The following is an 18,164-nucleotide window of genomic DNA, read 5'->3' as shown; positions in this document are numbered from 1 at the left end:
GGCAACAGGTCTTGAAAGTACTAGCAATCTGCTGGACAAGAATTTATGTGTGGGTCAACATAAATTGTGGAAAAGAAGATGAAAATGAGGAGTGCCAGATGCTGAATTTAACTTCCATCTTGTGGGTCTTTTTTGAAAGATTGAAGTTTATATCACGAGGTACCATAATATCTCACATTTTAATAGGGATTTTCATTAGTGTTATACACTTTTATCCTATAGTACTTTTTCAAGGTCTTTTGTATCTGTCCTTTTAATCTTTACAACAATCTTGTAAAGAAAGTTGGAATATTATTAAAACAAAGATTATTATTTCCACTTTCAGAGTATCTTTTTACCATTTTTTTCCTCCTATTCCTTTTCCTGAGTTCTAAAACATATGTTGTTCAGGTCAGTAAATGCCTTTCCCAGTTATCTCTCCCTGTGGAAATCAACTTCAAAGTTGAGCTCATATTTTTCTTTTCATGAAACATGCCCCCCCATCACAATTTACATATATCTCTTACTCCTCAGGTTTCTTTCCTAGTTAGTACATAGTTTATACTGTACTCACTTATGTGGCATTTAACCTAAATTTGTTATTTGAAACCCATAGCTTCATAAAGCATAGCTGAGTCAGGAGGTGTTAACAGCAGATTAACTGACACATGACCATGTAGGTACTTCATCACAGAGGAAGAAATATATCTATCCCACTTCCATAAAAGCCTGAAGCTTCAAGGAGATTATTTGAGTCAGACAAATATCTAAATCATATTCATTATGTCTTGCCTCTTGATTTGACAGTGACCTCACCCTTGAATTTCTATTTCTAGACTGTCCATTGATCTATACTCACCTTGAACCCTTATTCAGAGCTCTCCCTCTACTTAGGTGGAGCTCCATAAGTAATTATTGTGAATTTTGTAGAGAACAACTAATTGGGGAAGCAGTTGAGTTATTACAACAGAACAATATGACTAAGTGTTAAATTTATGGGGCAGACATGTAGTATTTCAAAGGAAAGAAAGATTCTAATGGATCAGGAGAATAATGGAGTGGAGTGAATGACTTAAAGAAGATACAGGATTTGAGCTAGGTTATAAAAGATGACAGTAGAACAAGACATTTGAACAAGAGAAGAAACAAGTATGGAATGGGGAAAAGGGATAATGAACAGATTAACGGAATGGAGTACAAGGAAAGGGAAGAACTGGGATTAGGGTAACACAAAAATACAAATTTTGTTAGTTTGAAACTTAGCAAGATCGTCATTAATATCTGGTGTTCATTGATAGGGGGGGAAATGTTGCCACTGTGCTGGATTACTAACAAAAGCAGGAGGGACTTGGCACTAGATATTAAATATGTAACTCAGTTATTTAAAATCTCTTTCAGCAACTCCATGAATCAGTGAAGAGGAATCGTGATAGTGCTGGCTCCCCTCAGAATGGAGAACAACAGAATGGGTATGGAGAAATGTTTTCTGTGCACAAGAAACCACGCCATGACGATACTCTTGGGGTTGGTGTCTCTTCCAATGGGATGCCTCCGTTGTCTCCACTGCCTCATCTTGACAAGTCATCTGGAGGAGATGCCTTACAGCCCAATGGAAAACATTCACTGGGTCTAGATTCCATCAACAAAAAGTGTCTTCCAGATACTAATCTACATTCAAATGGCAGCAGTAATGCAAATGATTCGTTTCAAATAAGTTTGAATAAAGAAATGAAACAAGAGCCTGTAGATGACCTCCCTTGTATGATCTCTGGAACAGGCGGCTCTATGTCTCAAAACAATTTAATGCCTGACCTAAACCTTAATGAGCAGGAGTGGAAGGAGCTTATTGATGAACTTAATAGATCAGTACCTGATGAAGACATGAAGGATCTATTTAATGAAGATTTTGAGGAGAAAAAGGATACAGAGACTTCAAGTTCAACTACACAAACCCCATTACCACAAGACATCAATATTAAGACTGAATTTTCACCAGCAACCTTTGAGCAGGAGCAATTAGGGTCTCCGCAAGTAAGATCCACATCTTCAGGACAGACCTTCATTGGGTCCTCCTCTGTAGCTGTGAGTACAGCCTCCCCAGTTATAGGGACCTCTCAGACTGGGTTCCAAGCTTCTAGTCAGCCAGGGGCTGAAAATCCCAATCAGACCATGATGCAGGCAGCAAGCCAGTCTCAGAATGTACAGCGGCCTCTAGCCAATGTATTATTACCTGGTCAGGGCTCTGGAGGGGGCAAAGAAATGTCCTCTGCCCATCAGCTCCAGCAGATAGCTGCCAAACAGAAGAGAGATCAAATGCTTCAAAACCAACAGCAAACTCAGCAAGTTCACCAACCTGGGCAAATGGCCAACTGGCCACCATCTGGTCCTTCTCATAGTCCATTAGCCGTCCCATACTCTGTGGAAAACCCAACTAGCCCTTCAGTTTACCAGCAAGATTTCAATAACCAGAAACTCATGATGTCCACCATGACCAATAAGAGTTCACCTAGAACTGGAGGTAATTATCTCCAACCAAGCCACGTAGGCCTTCTGACTCACCAGCCAAACACCTTGAACCAAAACTCTGTGGCTGGCCAAGGGTCTATGCTTGACTATGGCAACACCAAACCTCTTTCCCATTACAAAGCTGATTGTGGACAAGTATCTGGCCAAAATAAGGCACCCATGTTAGCTTATCTGCCACAGCAGCTGCCTCATATGAATGAAGAACAAAACGCATTGTATATGTTGAAACCGAAGCCTGGAAATATTCCCTACAGACCACTGGTTCCCCATAGCCAGGTAAACAGATTTGGATTTGTGTTCCTCTGTAATAGGATCAACTATTGAAGTAAATAGTGGGAAAATCTAGGCTTCTGAGAAAGCTGTGGGAATAAAAGGAAGTTAGTAACTACTATCAGTTTATTACATACTGAAGGTGTATCTAGTTAAAGGAAATCCAATATATAAAAATCCCAACTTGGGAAACAGATAAACTGGGGAATAATACCCTAACTTTTAAAAATGCAACTTTTTTTTTTTTTCTTTTCTTTTCTTTTTTTTTTTTTAAATTAATTTTATAATTATAACTTTTTTTTTGACAATACATATGCCTAGGTAATTTTTTTTTTTTTTAAACATTATCCCTTTACTCCCTTCTGTTCTGAATTTTTCCCCTCCTTCCCTCCATCGCCTCCCCTAGATGGCAGGCATTCCCATACATATTAAATATTTTATAGTAAATCCTAGGTACAATATATATGTGCAGAACCGAAATTTGTTGTTGTTGTTGTTGTTGTTGCAAAGGAAGAATTGGATTTAGAAGGTAAAAATAATCTGGGAAGAAAAACAAACAAACAACAACAACAAAAAAAAAATGCTCACAGTTTATACTCATTTCCCAGTGTTCCTTTTCTGGGTATAGCTGATTCTGTCCATCATTGATCAACTGGAAGTGAGTTGGATCTTCTTTATGTTGAAGATATCCACTTCCATCAGAATACATCTTCATACAGCATTGAAGTGTACAGCGATCTTCTGGTTCTGTTCATTTCACTCAGCATCAGTTGATGTAAGTCTCTCCAAACCTCTCTGTATTCTATGAGGATGTATTCTGATGGAAGTGGATATCTTCAACATAAAGAAGATCCAACTCACTTCCAGTTGATCAATGATGGACAGAAATAACTACACCCAGAGAAGGAACACTGGGAAGTGAATGTAAATTGTTAGCACTACTGTCTATCTACCCAGGTTACTTATACCTTCGGAATCTAATACTTAATGTGCAACAAGAAAATGGTATTTACACACATATATTGTATCTAGGTTATATTGTAACACATGTAAAATGTATGGGATTGCCTATCATTGGGGGGAGGAAGGGGAGGGAGGGGGTGGTAATTTGGAAAAATGAATACAAGGGATAACATTATTTAAAAATAAGTAAATAAATAAAAATTAAAAAATATATATATATATCCTCATATAGTATCATTGTTGAAGTGTATAATGATCTCCTAGTTCTGCTCATTTCACTAAGCATCAGTTGATGTAAGTCTCTCCAAGCCTTTCTGAATTCATCCTGTTGGTCATTTCTTACAGAGCAATAATATTCCATAACATTCATATACCATAATTTACCCAACCATTCTCCAATTGATGGACATCCATTCATTTTCCAGCTTCTAGCCACTATGAAAAGGGCTGCCACAAACATTTTGGCACATACAGGTCCCTTTCCCTTCTTTAGTATTTCCTTGGGATATAAGCCCAGTAGTAGCACTGTTGGGTCAAAGGGTATGCACATTTTGATAACTTTTTGGGCATAATTCCAGATTGCTCTCCAGAATGGCTGGATTCTTTCACAACTCCACCAACAATGCATCAGTGTCCCAGTTTTCCCACAGCCCCTCCAACATTCATCATTATTTGTTCCTGTCATCTTAGCCAATGTGACAGGTGTGTAATGATATCTCAGAGTTGTCTTAATTTGCATTTCTCTGATCAGTAGTGATTTGGAACACTCTTTCATATGAGTGGAAATAGTTTTAATTTCATTATCTGAAAATTGTCTGTTCGTATCCTTTGACCATTTTCCAATTGGAGAATGGCTTGATTTCTTATAAATTAAAGTCAATTCTCTGTATATTGGAGATGAGGCCTTTATCAGAACCTTTAACTGTAAAAATGTTTTCCCAATTTGTTGCTTCCCTTTTAATCTTGTTTGCATTAGTTTTGTTTGTGCAAAAACTTTTTAATTTGATGTAATCAAAATCTTCTATTTTGTGATCAATAATGGTCTCTTGTTCTCCCTTGGACACAAACTCCTTCCTCCTCCACAAGTCTGAGAGGTAAACCATCCCCTGTTCCTCCAATTTATTTATGATTTCGTTCTTTATGCCTAAATCATGGACCCATTTTGATCTTATCTTAGTATGTGGTGTTAAATGTGGGTCCATGCCTAGTTTCTGCCATACTAATTTCCAGTTTTCCCAGCAGTTTTTGTCAAATAGTGAATTCTTATCCCAAAAGTTGGGATCTTTGGGTTTATCAAACACTAGATTGCTATTTTTATTCACTATCTTGCCCTGTGAACCTAACCTATGCCACTGATAAAATGCAACTCCTTTAAATAGGAACCTTCTTCATTTATTTAAAATGTGATTCAAATTGGCCATAATCATTTCAAAAACACAACTGTTGTGTCACATCATTGGCGTTTCACATGTTCTGTGGTTTCCACTTCAGTAATTGTGGTTGTGGCTCTTTATAGAAACTGGTAAATACTAACTTGCTTCCTTCATTGCTTCAGTTTATCTTAGTGTTTCTTCGTCTCTAGGCACATGGTCCCTGATTTTTTAGTAAACAAACAATTTCAACTTTTCATTATTCGAGGAACCTTTCCTCATGAAATTGTGTGTGTTTGTATCATCCTTGCCTTTCCTGTGACCTAGGGAAGAGAGAAGCAAGCATCATGTAAACACTCGTAATTGAGCATTTTTATATCTGTAAAATTAATATATTAATTAAATTAATAGCCAAGACTCAGTTGGACAGTTGGGGCACATTGGAGAGAGTCTGGGCTTGGAAGAAGACCTGAATTCACATCTAGCCTGAGAAACTACTCTGAGCAAGTCAATTGACCGCTCTTTGCTTCAGGTTCCTTAACTGTAAAAAAAGAATCTAATAACAGCATCTTCCTAGCAGTATTGCTGTAAGAATTGAGGTTCAAATGAGATAATATTTGTAAAAAGCATTTAATATAGTGCCCGGCACAAAGTAGGCACTATGTGAAAGCTAGTTCTTTTCCCTAGATAGTTAAAAAAAACCTTTAAAAGCAAACTGACTAGGATATTTCACATTTTAAAAATTGAAACTTCCTTATCAGGCCTCACCTGCCACATTGTTTTGCATCTCTTCAGTACATTTCTCACTAATTGACAAGCCTTATGAATGCAAGGACTTTTATCTACACTTTATTTCTCTGCAGTGTTTTGTACAAAGTAGGCATTTAAAACTTAAGATGTCCTTTGAATGGAGGCCTTTCAAAGTTTCTTCTTATTTGCAAGACTCAGTTTATCTTGAATCAAGGATTTGGGTTTTTTTGGGAGGGAGACAAACCATTGCTTTTATTGATGTTTTTATCAACTCCATTAATTTGGGTCCTCCTCTCATGATTATTAGGAAAGTAAATTATTCTCTCATGCCACAAATATGTTTCTTAGCCTGTTTTTTTAAAAGCGTACTCTGACTCTAATGAACAGAATCCGATCTTAGTCTAAACTTGATAGAGCTTACTTCAAATTAATCCATGAATTTGGGGCTACTTCACAAATTTTTGTTATTGTAATTTTAATAGCAAAGTCACATTGATAAAAACTAAGATGGAAACCTTCTGAGTTTCTACAGAACTTCTTTTAAACAGTAACTTTAAAAGCTAAAATTTTTTGGCTCCCTTCAGCATTTATTTTATTTGCAGTCCAAGAGGTTAACAGAAAATTGCCATTAAACAATATTTGATGCAAATCCATTACAAAGTGGCACTTTTATTGGCTTATTTATGGTCAACCTAATGAAACCTCATTCTATACATAAATAAAAGTATCAGATATACAGCTGAATGCTTAATAACTTTGTTTTTAAAAAACAGCCTTTAAAATCAGTTCTTCTCTAAGTTGGGAACTAAGTCTTCCTTCATAATACCAAAGGTGCTTGTATTTGATTAAAGGTTATCTGTTTTGAACAGAATTTCTAAATTCTGCAGTATCCCTGACTAACTTCTAAGTGCCATCTGTTTGGCAGGACCAGAACCCTTCTAATGTTCCTCGTGCCCCAGTCTCTGTGCCAGCATCGAGTGTTGGCACCCAGCCACCAGCTGTATCCATGGCAAATACCCATGGCACTGCTGCCTATCTCAACACCCAACAACAAGCAGCAGCAGCAGCAGCAATGAAGCAGCACCAGCTGTTACTCGACCAGCAGAAGCAGCGGGAACAGCAACAGAAGCAGTTGCAGCAGCAGCAGCAGCATTTCCTGATGGGACAGAGACAGCAACAGCTTCTGGCTGAGCAGGTCAGTAAGAGGGACTGTGCTTTGACTCCTTAATATGGTTCCCCAGCTTCACTTTCAAAACTAGGGCCAACTATTTATCACTTACTGAGATAATAGTGTTTTGAATATAAGCTGCCATGGTCAAATCTATCATTTCCTTAACTGAGTTTCCTGCCCTTATTCACCAAGCCCATCACGTGGAATCTATGGAAATGGTGGCTTATGTCATACCACATATTATCAGTCATTTTGTCCAGTGGTTTCTTTAGGCTTTTTACACTTTTGAAGGTTCCAGGCATTCTGAATGATCTAAAAATAGGCCATTTGAACCTGAGGGTTAGTGTCCTCCCAACCCACTCTCTTGATAATCCCTGTGGTCATCTACTATTCTCAGGCTATGTAAATGGACATTTTTCAAGGTGTTATATGTCACTAAGACATTTAAATGAACTAAATGTCCTTGTTTTAGAAGAGTTCAACTTTTGTAATTATTCATTCAGTTAGAAAGCATTTATTATTGGCACTGTGTTAGAGGAGAAAAGTACGAAGAATGAAAGAATCCTTAGGTGGGGAGCCCCACAGTGTAAATATATAAATATAATATGAAATGAATAAATACAAATATATAAAAATAATTAAATTCAAAGTAGTTTGAGAGGGAGGGCATTAGCAGTTGGACAGAATCAGCAAAGGTTTTATGGAGAACGAAAATGAGGAATGAGAAAGTGTGAATCCCAAGTATGAGGAGGAGCTATTACAGAGGCAGAGGTTTGGGTGTAAGGAATAGAGAGCAGGCCAGTTAGGCTAAATCAAAGAGCTCTAGCTGGGTGGCTGGTGATGTCTGATGAGACAAAGTTAGGTTGGCATCAGATTGTAGAGAACTTTAAAAAATAAACAAATTTATATTTTAACCCAGAAGTGATAGGTAATCTATGGGAGTGATTTAGGAACCTATACTTACTGCAACAGTTCCAGATTTGGGTTTTCCAAGGTTTTAACTAGTGTACACACAGATGCGATTTACTTTTATTGTTACAGTTCTGACTGCCTAGCCTGTAGCTCACTGTTCCCCAAATATAACTTCCCTTCTACAGCCAACATAAAAGTGAAAGGAATAAACTTTTGTCACATCAGCCAAAGTGGCCCAGAGCTTCTAGTCTGAAAGAACCCAGAGGATGTTCACTTTCTGCTTTTTCCCCTGCCCAATTCTGTTTATTGTTGTTTTTCTTTTTTTCTTAGGAGAAGCAGCGTCAGGAACAGCAGTTTCAAAGACACCTGACCCGGCCACCCCCTCAGTACCAAGAGCAGAACCAAACCACTTACCAGCAGGTTGGACAGTTTACAGGTAAAAAGAGACTTATTGTTGTTAACAAAAACAAATTCTATGCTGTGTTTAGTAGAAACTAGAATTCTCTGGATGTGTTTGTTTCCTCATAATATTATAAATTCAGAGCTGGCTAAAACCTCGAGAGACTTTATTCTATTTACAGATGAAGAAATTGAGGTCCTTGGATGGTAGGTGACTTAACCAAAATTGCAGTGATAGTAAGCATCAGAAGAGATTCCAGATGGGGTCATGGTTCAGTGTAAAGAGCACTGATTCCTAGGTCCAAATCTTACCACTGATGTTTACTGCTCGTGTGACCTGTAATTCTCAGTTTCTCCATCTGTAAAATAAGGCAGATTAGATGCTCTCTGACATATCTTCTGGCTCTAAAACTATAATCTTGGGTTCCTCTGACTTCTGAGCCAGCCCTTTTTCCTGTTGAGACCTTTAATGATTTTCCTAGGATACTACTGATCATTTCACTTACCATAAAAACTTCCAGTGACTCTCCACTGCTGACTAAATAAAGTATAGACTTCCTGGCATTCAAGCCTATCCATGGTCTGACTCTAGCCTACCTTTCCAAGCTTGTTATATACTATTCCTTTATAATTATTCAATAGTAAAACAACATCCTGCATTCTCCTCCTGCTCTCTCTCCCTTTGCAGATGCCTATAAAGCAATGTCCATCCCCCCTCAAGCTCTCCTTTTCCATCTTCCAAAGGCCCTCCCTCTCCTCAAGGCTCTCTTCATACCTCATTTCTGTAAAGCCTTCCTTAATAAGCATACCCCATGAAAGCCATGGACCCATCTCATATTCTTCATTCTACTTTTCTTGCTTCTCTTTTCTGTTTATCTCATTTTTCCCTATCCCTAGGACAACATTTGTCTTCATTAGATTATAATCTCATTGGGGGAAAGAATCTTTGTTATGTCTTTGTAACTCTAGTACCATGCACATAGTAGTTCCTTATTAATACATAGTAATTATTATGGAATTTCTAATCTCGAAAAATATTTCCTGTATGAAGCTTATAATTCCAGAAGTTGTGAAGAGGCTATTGTAATAAAAATGGGGGGAGATCGGTATCTACATATATGAAGAATTTTTAACAAGTTTCTGGTATTCTCCTCTGAGCTCTTTCTTGCTAAAGTCTAGTGCCTTCCTGTAACCAAAAGAAACTGGAGCCTAAGGAAGTTGCTTTGCTTCTACAGCCACCTGCCAATAACTTGTTTCTGTTGCCAAGATGAGGAGAGACTTAAGAAAGTGTATTCCCTAATACATTTTGCTTCACATCCTTTCTCTTATTTAGCCAGCTAATTGTCACTGTTCCTCACATGCTCTTCCTTCTGCCTCGTAGAATAGTTTCCTTCAAAGTTCAACCCATACTTGTTCTCCTATTAGCCTTTCCTGATCTCCTCCAGCTGCTAATGCCACTCCTTGAAAATTATATTGAATTTATTTTATATATACTCATATGTATTTGTATAGAACATGTCTCCTCTATGGAATATAAGTTCCCTGAAAGTAGGGATGTATTCCCCAGTACCCAGAAGTGTCTGGCACCTAACAGAATTGGTAAATATTTGTTGATGATTTGATAGCCTCTCATCTTGACCAAGGTGTGATTTGCATTGTCAATATTGAACTTGTTAAACTTTACAATATGGATGGCAGTTTATATTGATATTTGTAGTATTTTTCCTATATATGCTTTTTTTGATAATTTCTTTGATCCACTAACCTATTTCTTTCATTGGATATCCATCATTGTAAAATGTCCCAGAGAAATTGTCTTTCTCTATTGACTTAATATTGAGCGCCAGTGGAGAAATTTGTGTGGTCAGCTCTTAATAATTGGTACTAGTGTTTAAAAATGAATCTATTAACTGTAGCTACTTATGAAGCCTCAATTGAGGGTATATTTTCTTTTTAAAATTTTATTAAAACTTCTCTCATAGATGGCAAACAAGAAAGTTAGTCAGTTTTATCTCCTCTCTGTCAACGAGTCAGGAAAGTTTTATTAAGTTCATTCTGTGTGCCAGGTATTATGCTAAGTTCTGAGAAGCCAAATCCAAATACTATGGTTCCTTCCCTCATGGAACTTACAATCACAGTCTCTCTCTCTCTCTCACATGCACACAGAATTATCTGTCTGTTCATCTATCTATTTGTGTCATTTAGACACAAAAAGAAGCTGAAAATGAGACAAAGGGAAAGAATCTCACATGGTGGTAAATTCAGAAGAATCCAAACACAATGTAGCTTCTGGGAGATAGCAAAAAGATGGGCTGAGACTTCTTATAGAGAGTCCCCAGAGTGGCTGGCCTTGCCCTCTGTCAGACATATAACAACCAGGCAGGTTCAGTCTTTTTTTTTTTCCAATTTCATGTGATTCCACATCCTCTTTTCTCTCCCTCTCCTTCCCCCTCCCCAATTCACCAAGCAGTTTGCTTATGTGCAGTCATGTAAAACATATTTCCATATTAGTCCAGTCTTGCAGGATAATGAAGATTTCTTTTTTTTTTTTTCCACCTTTAAGTGATTATATTGAACACAAGAAAATGAAGGAGATAACAACACAATTAACCATTACAAACCAATTGCCATAATCAGGAGATAAAAATAACTTGAAAACTTCCCCAACCAACAATCATTTTATCAAGCAAAAATGTAGCAATCAAGTAAAACACTGGCTTAATCTATGATTTCTTTTGGAAAACCTTACAGATTGTGATGGAAAATGAGATTCATTAACTGCAAACAAGATAATTTATTAAAAAAATAAAGTTAGGGAAAAAATACACTTTCAGTAAGAATGGTACTCCTAAACCAGATTAACCTGAGAATTTTTTTAGAAGAATTGGGAAAGAAAGAAGTAAATAGATATGAAATTTAATAGATTTGATTGTGTTTTTGTTGTAATTAATTCCCATAAGTGATGGTAATAGAAATAGAAATTCAAATTTGGGATGCTGCTCCTTTTCAGACCATAATGCAATCAAAATAACATTTAATAAAAAGCCAGGGGAAAATAGACCAAAAAATAATTGGAAACTAAATAATCTTATACTAAAGAATGATTGGGTAAAACAGCAAATCATAGACATAATTAATAACTTCACCCAAGAAAATGACAATAATGAGACATCATACCAAAATGTGTGGGATACAGCCAAAGCAGTAATTAGGGGAAGTTTTATATCTCTACAGGCCTACTTGCATAAAATAGAAAAAGAGAGGGCCAACGAATTGGGTTTACAACTAAAATTGCTAGAAAAGGAACAAATTAAAAACCCCCAGACAAACACAAAACTTGAAATTCAAAAAATAAAAGGTGAGATTAATAAAATTGAAAGTAAAAAAACTATTGAATTAATTAATAAAACTAAGAGTTGGTTTTATGAAAAAACCAACAAAATAGACAAACCCTTAGTAAATCTGATTAAAAAAAGGAAAGAGAAAAAGCAAATTGATAGTCTTGAAAATGAAAAGGGTGAACTCACCACTAATGAAGAGGAAATTAGAACAATACTTAGGAGCTACTTTGCTCAACTTTATGCCGATAAATTCGATAACTTAAATGAAATGGAAGAATACCTTCAAAAATATAGCTTGCCCAGATTAACAGAGGAAGAAGTAAGTAGTCTAAATAGTCCCATCTCAGAAAAAGAAATAGACCAAGCTATTAACCAACTTCCTAAGAAAAAGTCCCCAGGACCAGATGGATTTACAGGTGAATTCTACCAAACATTTAAAGAACAACTAACTCCAATGCTATGTAAACTATTTGAAAAAATAGGGATTGAAGGAGTCCTACCAAATTCCTTCTATGACACAGACATGGTACTGATACCTAAACCAGGTAGATCAAAAACTGAGAAAGAAAACTATAGACCAATTTCCTTAATGAATAGTGATGCTAAAATCTTAAATAAGATATTAGCAAATAGACTTCAGAAAATCATCCCCAGGATAATACACTATGACCAAGTGGGATTTATACCAGGAATGCAGGGCTGGTTTAATATTAGGAAAACTATTAGTATAATTGACCATATTAATAATCAAATTAATAAAAACCATATGATCATCTCAATAGATGCAGAAAAGGCATTTGATAAAATCCAACATCCATTCCTACTAAAAACGCTTGAGAGTATAGGAATAAATGGACTATTCCTTAAAATAATAAGGAGCATATATTTAAAACCTTCAGTAAACATCATATGTAATGGTGATAAACTAGAACCTTTCCCTGTAAGATCAGGAGTGAAACAAGGTTGCCCACTATCACCATTACTATTCAATATAGTACTAGAAACTCTAGCCTTGACAATAAGAGCCGAGAAAGAGATCCAAGGAATTAGAGTAGGAAATGAAGAAATCAAATTGTCACTTTTCGCAGATGACATGATGGTATACTTAGAGAACCCCAAAGACTCTGCTAAAAAGCTATTAGAAATAATTCAGAATTTTAGCAAAGTCGCAGGATACAAAATAAATCCACATAAATCCTCAGGATTTTTATACATTACCAACACAATCCAACAGCAACAGATACAAAAAGAAATTCCATTCAAAATAACAGTCGATAGTATCAAATATTTGGGAATATATCTACCAAAGGAGAGTCAGGAATTATATGAGCAAAATTACAAAACACTTGCCACAAAAATAAAGTCAGATTTAAATAATTGGAAAGACATTCAGTGTTCTTGGATAGGCCGAGCGAATATAATAAAGATGACAATACTCCCCAAACTAATCTATTTATTTAGTGCTATACCAATCAGACTCCCAAGAAACTATTTTAATGACCTAGAAAAAATAACAACAAAATTCATATGGAAGAATAAAAGGTCGAGAATTGCAAGGGAACTAATGAAAAAAAAGTCAGAGGAAGGTGGTCTAAGTGTACCTGATTTAAAGCTATATTATAAAGCAACAATCACCAAAACCATTTGGTATTGGCTAAGAAATAGACTAGTTGATCAGTGGCATAGGTTAGGTTCACAGGGCAAGATAGTGAATAAAAATAGCAATCTAATCTTTGACAAACCCAAAGATCCCAAATTTTGGGATAAGAATTCATTATTTGACAAAAACTGCTGGGAAAACTGGAAATTAGTATGGCAGAAACTAGGCATGGACCCACATTTAACACCACATACTAAGATTAGATCAAAATGGGTCCAAGATTTAGGCATAAAGAACGAAATCATAAATAAATTGGAGGAACATGGGATGGTTTACCTCTCAGACTTGTGGAGGAGGAAGGAGTTTGTATCCAAGGGAGAACTAGAGACCATTATTGATCACAAAATAGAACATTTTGATTACACCAAATTAAAAAGTTTCTGCACAAACAAAACTAATGCAAACAAGATTAGAAGGGAAGTAACAAATTGGGAAAAAATTTTTACAGTTAAAGGTTCTGATAAAGGCCTCATCTCCAAAATATACAGAGAATTGACTTTAATTTATAAGAAATCAAGCCATTCTCCAATTGATAAATGGTCAAAGGATATGAACAGACAATTTTCAGATGATGAAATTAAAACTATTTCCACTCATATGTAAGAGTGTTCCAAATCACTATTGATCAGAGAAATGAAATTAAGACAACTCTGAGGTATCATTACACACCTGTCAGATTGGCTAAGATGACAGGAACAAATAACGATGAATGTTGGAGGGGCTGTGGGAAAACTGGGACACTGATGCATTGTTGGTGGAGTTGTGAAAGAATCCAACCATTCTGGAGAGCAATCTGGAATTATGCCCAAAAAGTTATCAAAATGTGCATACCCTTTGACCCAGCCATATTACTACTGGGCTTATACCCCAAGGAACTACTAGAGAAGGGAAAGGGTTCTGTATGTGCCAAAATGTTTGTGGCAGCCCTTTTCATAGTGGCTAGAAGCTGGAAGATGAATGGATGTCCATCAATTGGAGAATGGTTAGGTAAACTATGGTATATGAATGTTATGGAATATTATTGTTCTATAAGAAATGACCAACAGGAGAAATACAGAGAGGCTTGGAGAGACTTACATCAACTGATGCTGAGTGAAACGAGCAGAACCAGAAGATCATTATACACTTCAACAATGATACTGTACGAGGATGTATGCTGATGGAAGTGGATTTCTTCAACATAGAGAAGAGCTAATCCAATTCCAATTGATTAATGATGGACAGAACCAGCTACATCCAGAAAAGGAACACTGGGAAATGAATGTAAACTGTTATTTTTACCTTCTGAATCCAATTCTTCCTGTGCAACAAAAAAATTCGGTTCTACACACATATATTGTATCTAAATTATACTGTAATATATTTAACATATATAAGACTGCTTGCCATCTGGGGGAAGGGGTTGGGGGAGGAAGGGAAAAAATCTGAATAGAAGTAAGTGCAAGGGATAATGTTGTAAAAAATTACCCATGCATATGTACTGTCAAAAAATGTTATAATTATAAAATAAAATAAAAAATTAAAAAAAATAAATAAATTAAAAAAAAAAAAAAAAGGAAGATTGACCTGGAACAAAAGAAACAGAAAAATACAGAAAAAAAAAAAAAAAAAAAAAAAAATTTGGGATGCTGCTATATGAAGAACAAATAAGGGAGTAGAAAAGATAGCAAAAATGAAGTCCAAAAATACAGTTGGACCTAACCAAAAAATAGGGAAGTCTATGCCCAACAAAATGTCTCAAATTGCAAATTTGGAGAAAACACAAGGATTCATGGGAGGTACTTTTAAAAAAAGCAGTTGGGTATGTTTCAATAACAACATACTTGCATGCTTATTTTCACAATTCTATTAATTTTTCATGAGAATGGTCTATATACACAATCATAGATATCTTTGATAAAAACATGTTGTGACAGAAAACAATCATTTGATGTCCTATAGAACACCACATTTTTAGTCTTCCATCTAATTGAAATACCAAGAGAATAGGAGTTCCCTCCCTGCTATTACATGGTTTTTCAAAAATATTTAACTTGATAGAATATGCAGTTTCAAAGATAATGAAGATTTCTTAATGGTGAATTTTCTGAAGAAGGAATGCACATTGGGAAGGTCCAGAGAGATCCAGAAGCAGCGTAGCTGGTGGGAAATTTTGGAAATTTGGTCTGTAAAATCACAAATGATTTATATTATCAGTCCTCAAAGAATCATGGCATTATTTCCATCATCTGGAATGATTCCTCTGCATTTGGCCTCCTGTATCTTGGCTGCCTCCCTGCACAGGAACCATTCTCTTCCTGTTTTAAGTGCCCAGGAGCCTGTGGCCTCTGCACAAGCCTGCTGTCTCTGGTTATTTTATCTTCTTTTCCCAATAAAGAGTAAGCTCCTGAAGTGCAGAGTCACGTATTAGATATTCAGTAAAGGATTAGTCATTGACTGGAAGAGTTAATGAAGAGAACCATCCATTTTGTCTTTCAGGGTCACCAGCTGCCATGGCCGGAGTGAGTAACTTGGGTCCATCCAACTCCGGTAGTCCCCGGATGTTTCCTCAGATGCAGATTGGACCAGGACATGGTTCTGTTTCCTCCATTCCTTCGAATCCCAGTCAACAGGATCGCAGTGTGGCTCAGTACAGCGGCACCCAGAGCCTTCAGAGAGGAAGCCTATACAATGTGGCCCCTGGCATGGCTCCAATGGTCTCCCAGCATGCGCCCCAAGCCTCCAATGGGCACGCCCACATGCCACGGCAGGCCAGCGTTGGCCAGAGCAGTGCCGTGTCTGCTAGCTACAGCCAGAATGCCCTGGGCAATGCTGGGCTTCCTCCACAGCACAGTAAAGGGGCCCTGAATCCCACTCTATCGAAGCCGTCACTACCCAGAGTGCCGGCTGCTGTGGGACCCCAAAATCCATCCTGGCAGCACCAAGGCGTGCCCAGCATGAACAGCCAGCCACAGGCGGGCAGCGGGGCGGGGCCTTTTCCTGCCACCTCCACTTTCCACATGCAGCAGCCCCACCTTAAGATGCCCGGCCAGCAGTTCCCCCAGGGAGGGCCCCAGGTGAACCTGGGCACCAGCCGGCCAATGACATCCATCAACTCTGCTGTGTCAGGGCCCATGATGTCCTCCATGAGCACCCAGCAGAGGACAAATACATCTGCCCAGCCACAGGTGCCCAATCAGCAAGTCCTGCCCGGGATGAGCTCAGCTGTCCCAGACCTGACTGCATTCAGCCAGAATCCAAGCCAGCAGCTGGCAAACCGAGCCAGCATGCATTGTGGCCAGGGCTACCAGGTGAGGACAGCAAACCAAGAGCTCCCTTTTACCTACAGCGCTCCCCCGGGCAACAGTGGCTTACAGAACATAACCGGAGATACAGATCTCATAGACTCTCTGCTGAAAAATAGGACTTCAGAAGAGTGGATAAATGACTTGGATGAGTTGTTAGGAACACATTAACATAGGGTTCAGGGTATCCTGGTTTCGCTACAACCTACATTTTGGTTCTTAACATCAAGAACCACTGGACCAAAAAAACCTGTGGCATTGAAGAGCTTTGAAAATATATTGGAAATAGCCAGGAAATGGACCCTTGTTGCTTCCCACTGAGCTTGAATGCCCTGTTCTGATGCATAGTCCACATCTCATGGGATGCATGTAGGATGAGGTTGTACATCTAGACAGGTGGGGCCCATTGCAGTGAGCCTATTCTGTTAGTTATATCACAAGGTAGAGAGAAAAACAGAAGGCTTTTAAATGTACATTTATATTGAAAAGACCAAAAATGTAGTATCAAATTGAAGAAAAAAAGTCAGTGCCATTTTGTTGACTAACCCCAATTTCCCCCTCCATTTTCCATATTTTTAGATGCTTTTTTTTTAAAAATTGTTTTGTAGCCAGACTTTATGCGATTTGTTTCATAAATTTGGTAAAAGGTATTTTGTCAAATGTTAGGTTAAGTCACTTGTGGTTTTAGCAAGTCTGGAGACTTGTCATCCTGTCATTAATGGCAAACCTTTATTTTCATTTTTAGAAAGGAGTGGGATGAGATGCATATAAGAGAAAATCATCATTTTACCTTAGTCCACCAGCATCCCCAAATCCACCTCTTTTCTGGCTAAGAATGGTGCATTTGAGTATCTGATGGTAGGAAGTTTCTGCTCATTGTTGAGACAAAAAGGAGGTTTAGCATCAACTCACTGATGGATTGCCCTTGGACTTCCTTCAGTAGCCAAATGATGTTGCCAGTAACCACTCTTGAAGGACGCCAAGCCCTTCTCTCACTTGTTTAAAGAGAAACTTTATTTTGAGAGGGAAAAGGGGTTTTTTGTTTTGTTTTTGTTTTTTGTTATTGCCATTGTTTTTTAAGGCTTGCCCTCCTAAAAGGGAGCTCCTGTGCCTCAGGTGTGAAAGTCCCATTTTGGGGGCCAAGCCCAGGAAAGAAGCTTTCTCTGCTAAACAAAAGCAAAGCATAGTCCAAATAACAGCTGCCTGTGCTACGGAAATACATTTGGCGTTTATTTTTTTGGCTCTTATCTTATCTTTAAAAGTCTCCCTTTAAACACTTCTTGGCTGGAAGACTGAGGACTTACCAGTCCCCAAGAAAATCTAAATTCCTTTGCAACAAATGCTGCCAGTGTAATAGCATAAGCATAGCAGAAATCACCAGTGTGATTAGTGAGGGTTTGGTTCATTCAGGGTAAAAGAAACAGTGATAGTATTAGGTGTTGAGGATTCCTAAGTTCTCTTGTGTTATCAAAACCTCCCTCCTTTAATCTTCTTGAAAATGTTTCTCATTAAACATATAATCATTTTAGATTTCCCAAG

General features: G+C 37.5%; 1 protein-coding gene across 1 annotated transcript in view; it reads left to right on the top strand.

Annotated features, from left to right (window-relative positions):
- MAML1 (mastermind like transcriptional coactivator 1) overlaps positions 1–17,147 on the top strand; it is a 49,313-nt gene extending 32,166 nt beyond the window's left edge. Inside the window, exons 2-5 of the mRNA XM_074292365.1 lie at positions 1,378–2,781; positions 6,784–7,053; positions 8,272–8,377; positions 15,820–17,147. Of these exons, the coding sequence (XP_074148466.1) occupies positions 1,378–2,781; positions 6,784–7,053; positions 8,272–8,377; positions 15,820–16,796 (2,757 nt within the window). The 3' untranslated portion in view covers positions 16,797–17,147. The remainder of the gene's footprint in view (positions 1–1,377; positions 2,782–6,783; positions 7,054–8,271; positions 8,378–15,819) is intronic.
- Positions 17,148–18,164: the final 1,017 nt, after the last annotated feature.

This window comes from Sminthopsis crassicaudata, chromosome 2, assembly GCF_048593235.1.
Source record: "Sminthopsis crassicaudata isolate SCR6 chromosome 2, ASM4859323v1, whole genome shotgun sequence".
Taxonomy (NCBI): Eukaryota; Metazoa; Chordata; class Mammalia; order Dasyuromorphia; family Dasyuridae; genus Sminthopsis; species Sminthopsis crassicaudata.
This window is presented reverse-complemented; position numbering and strand designations above follow the sequence as displayed.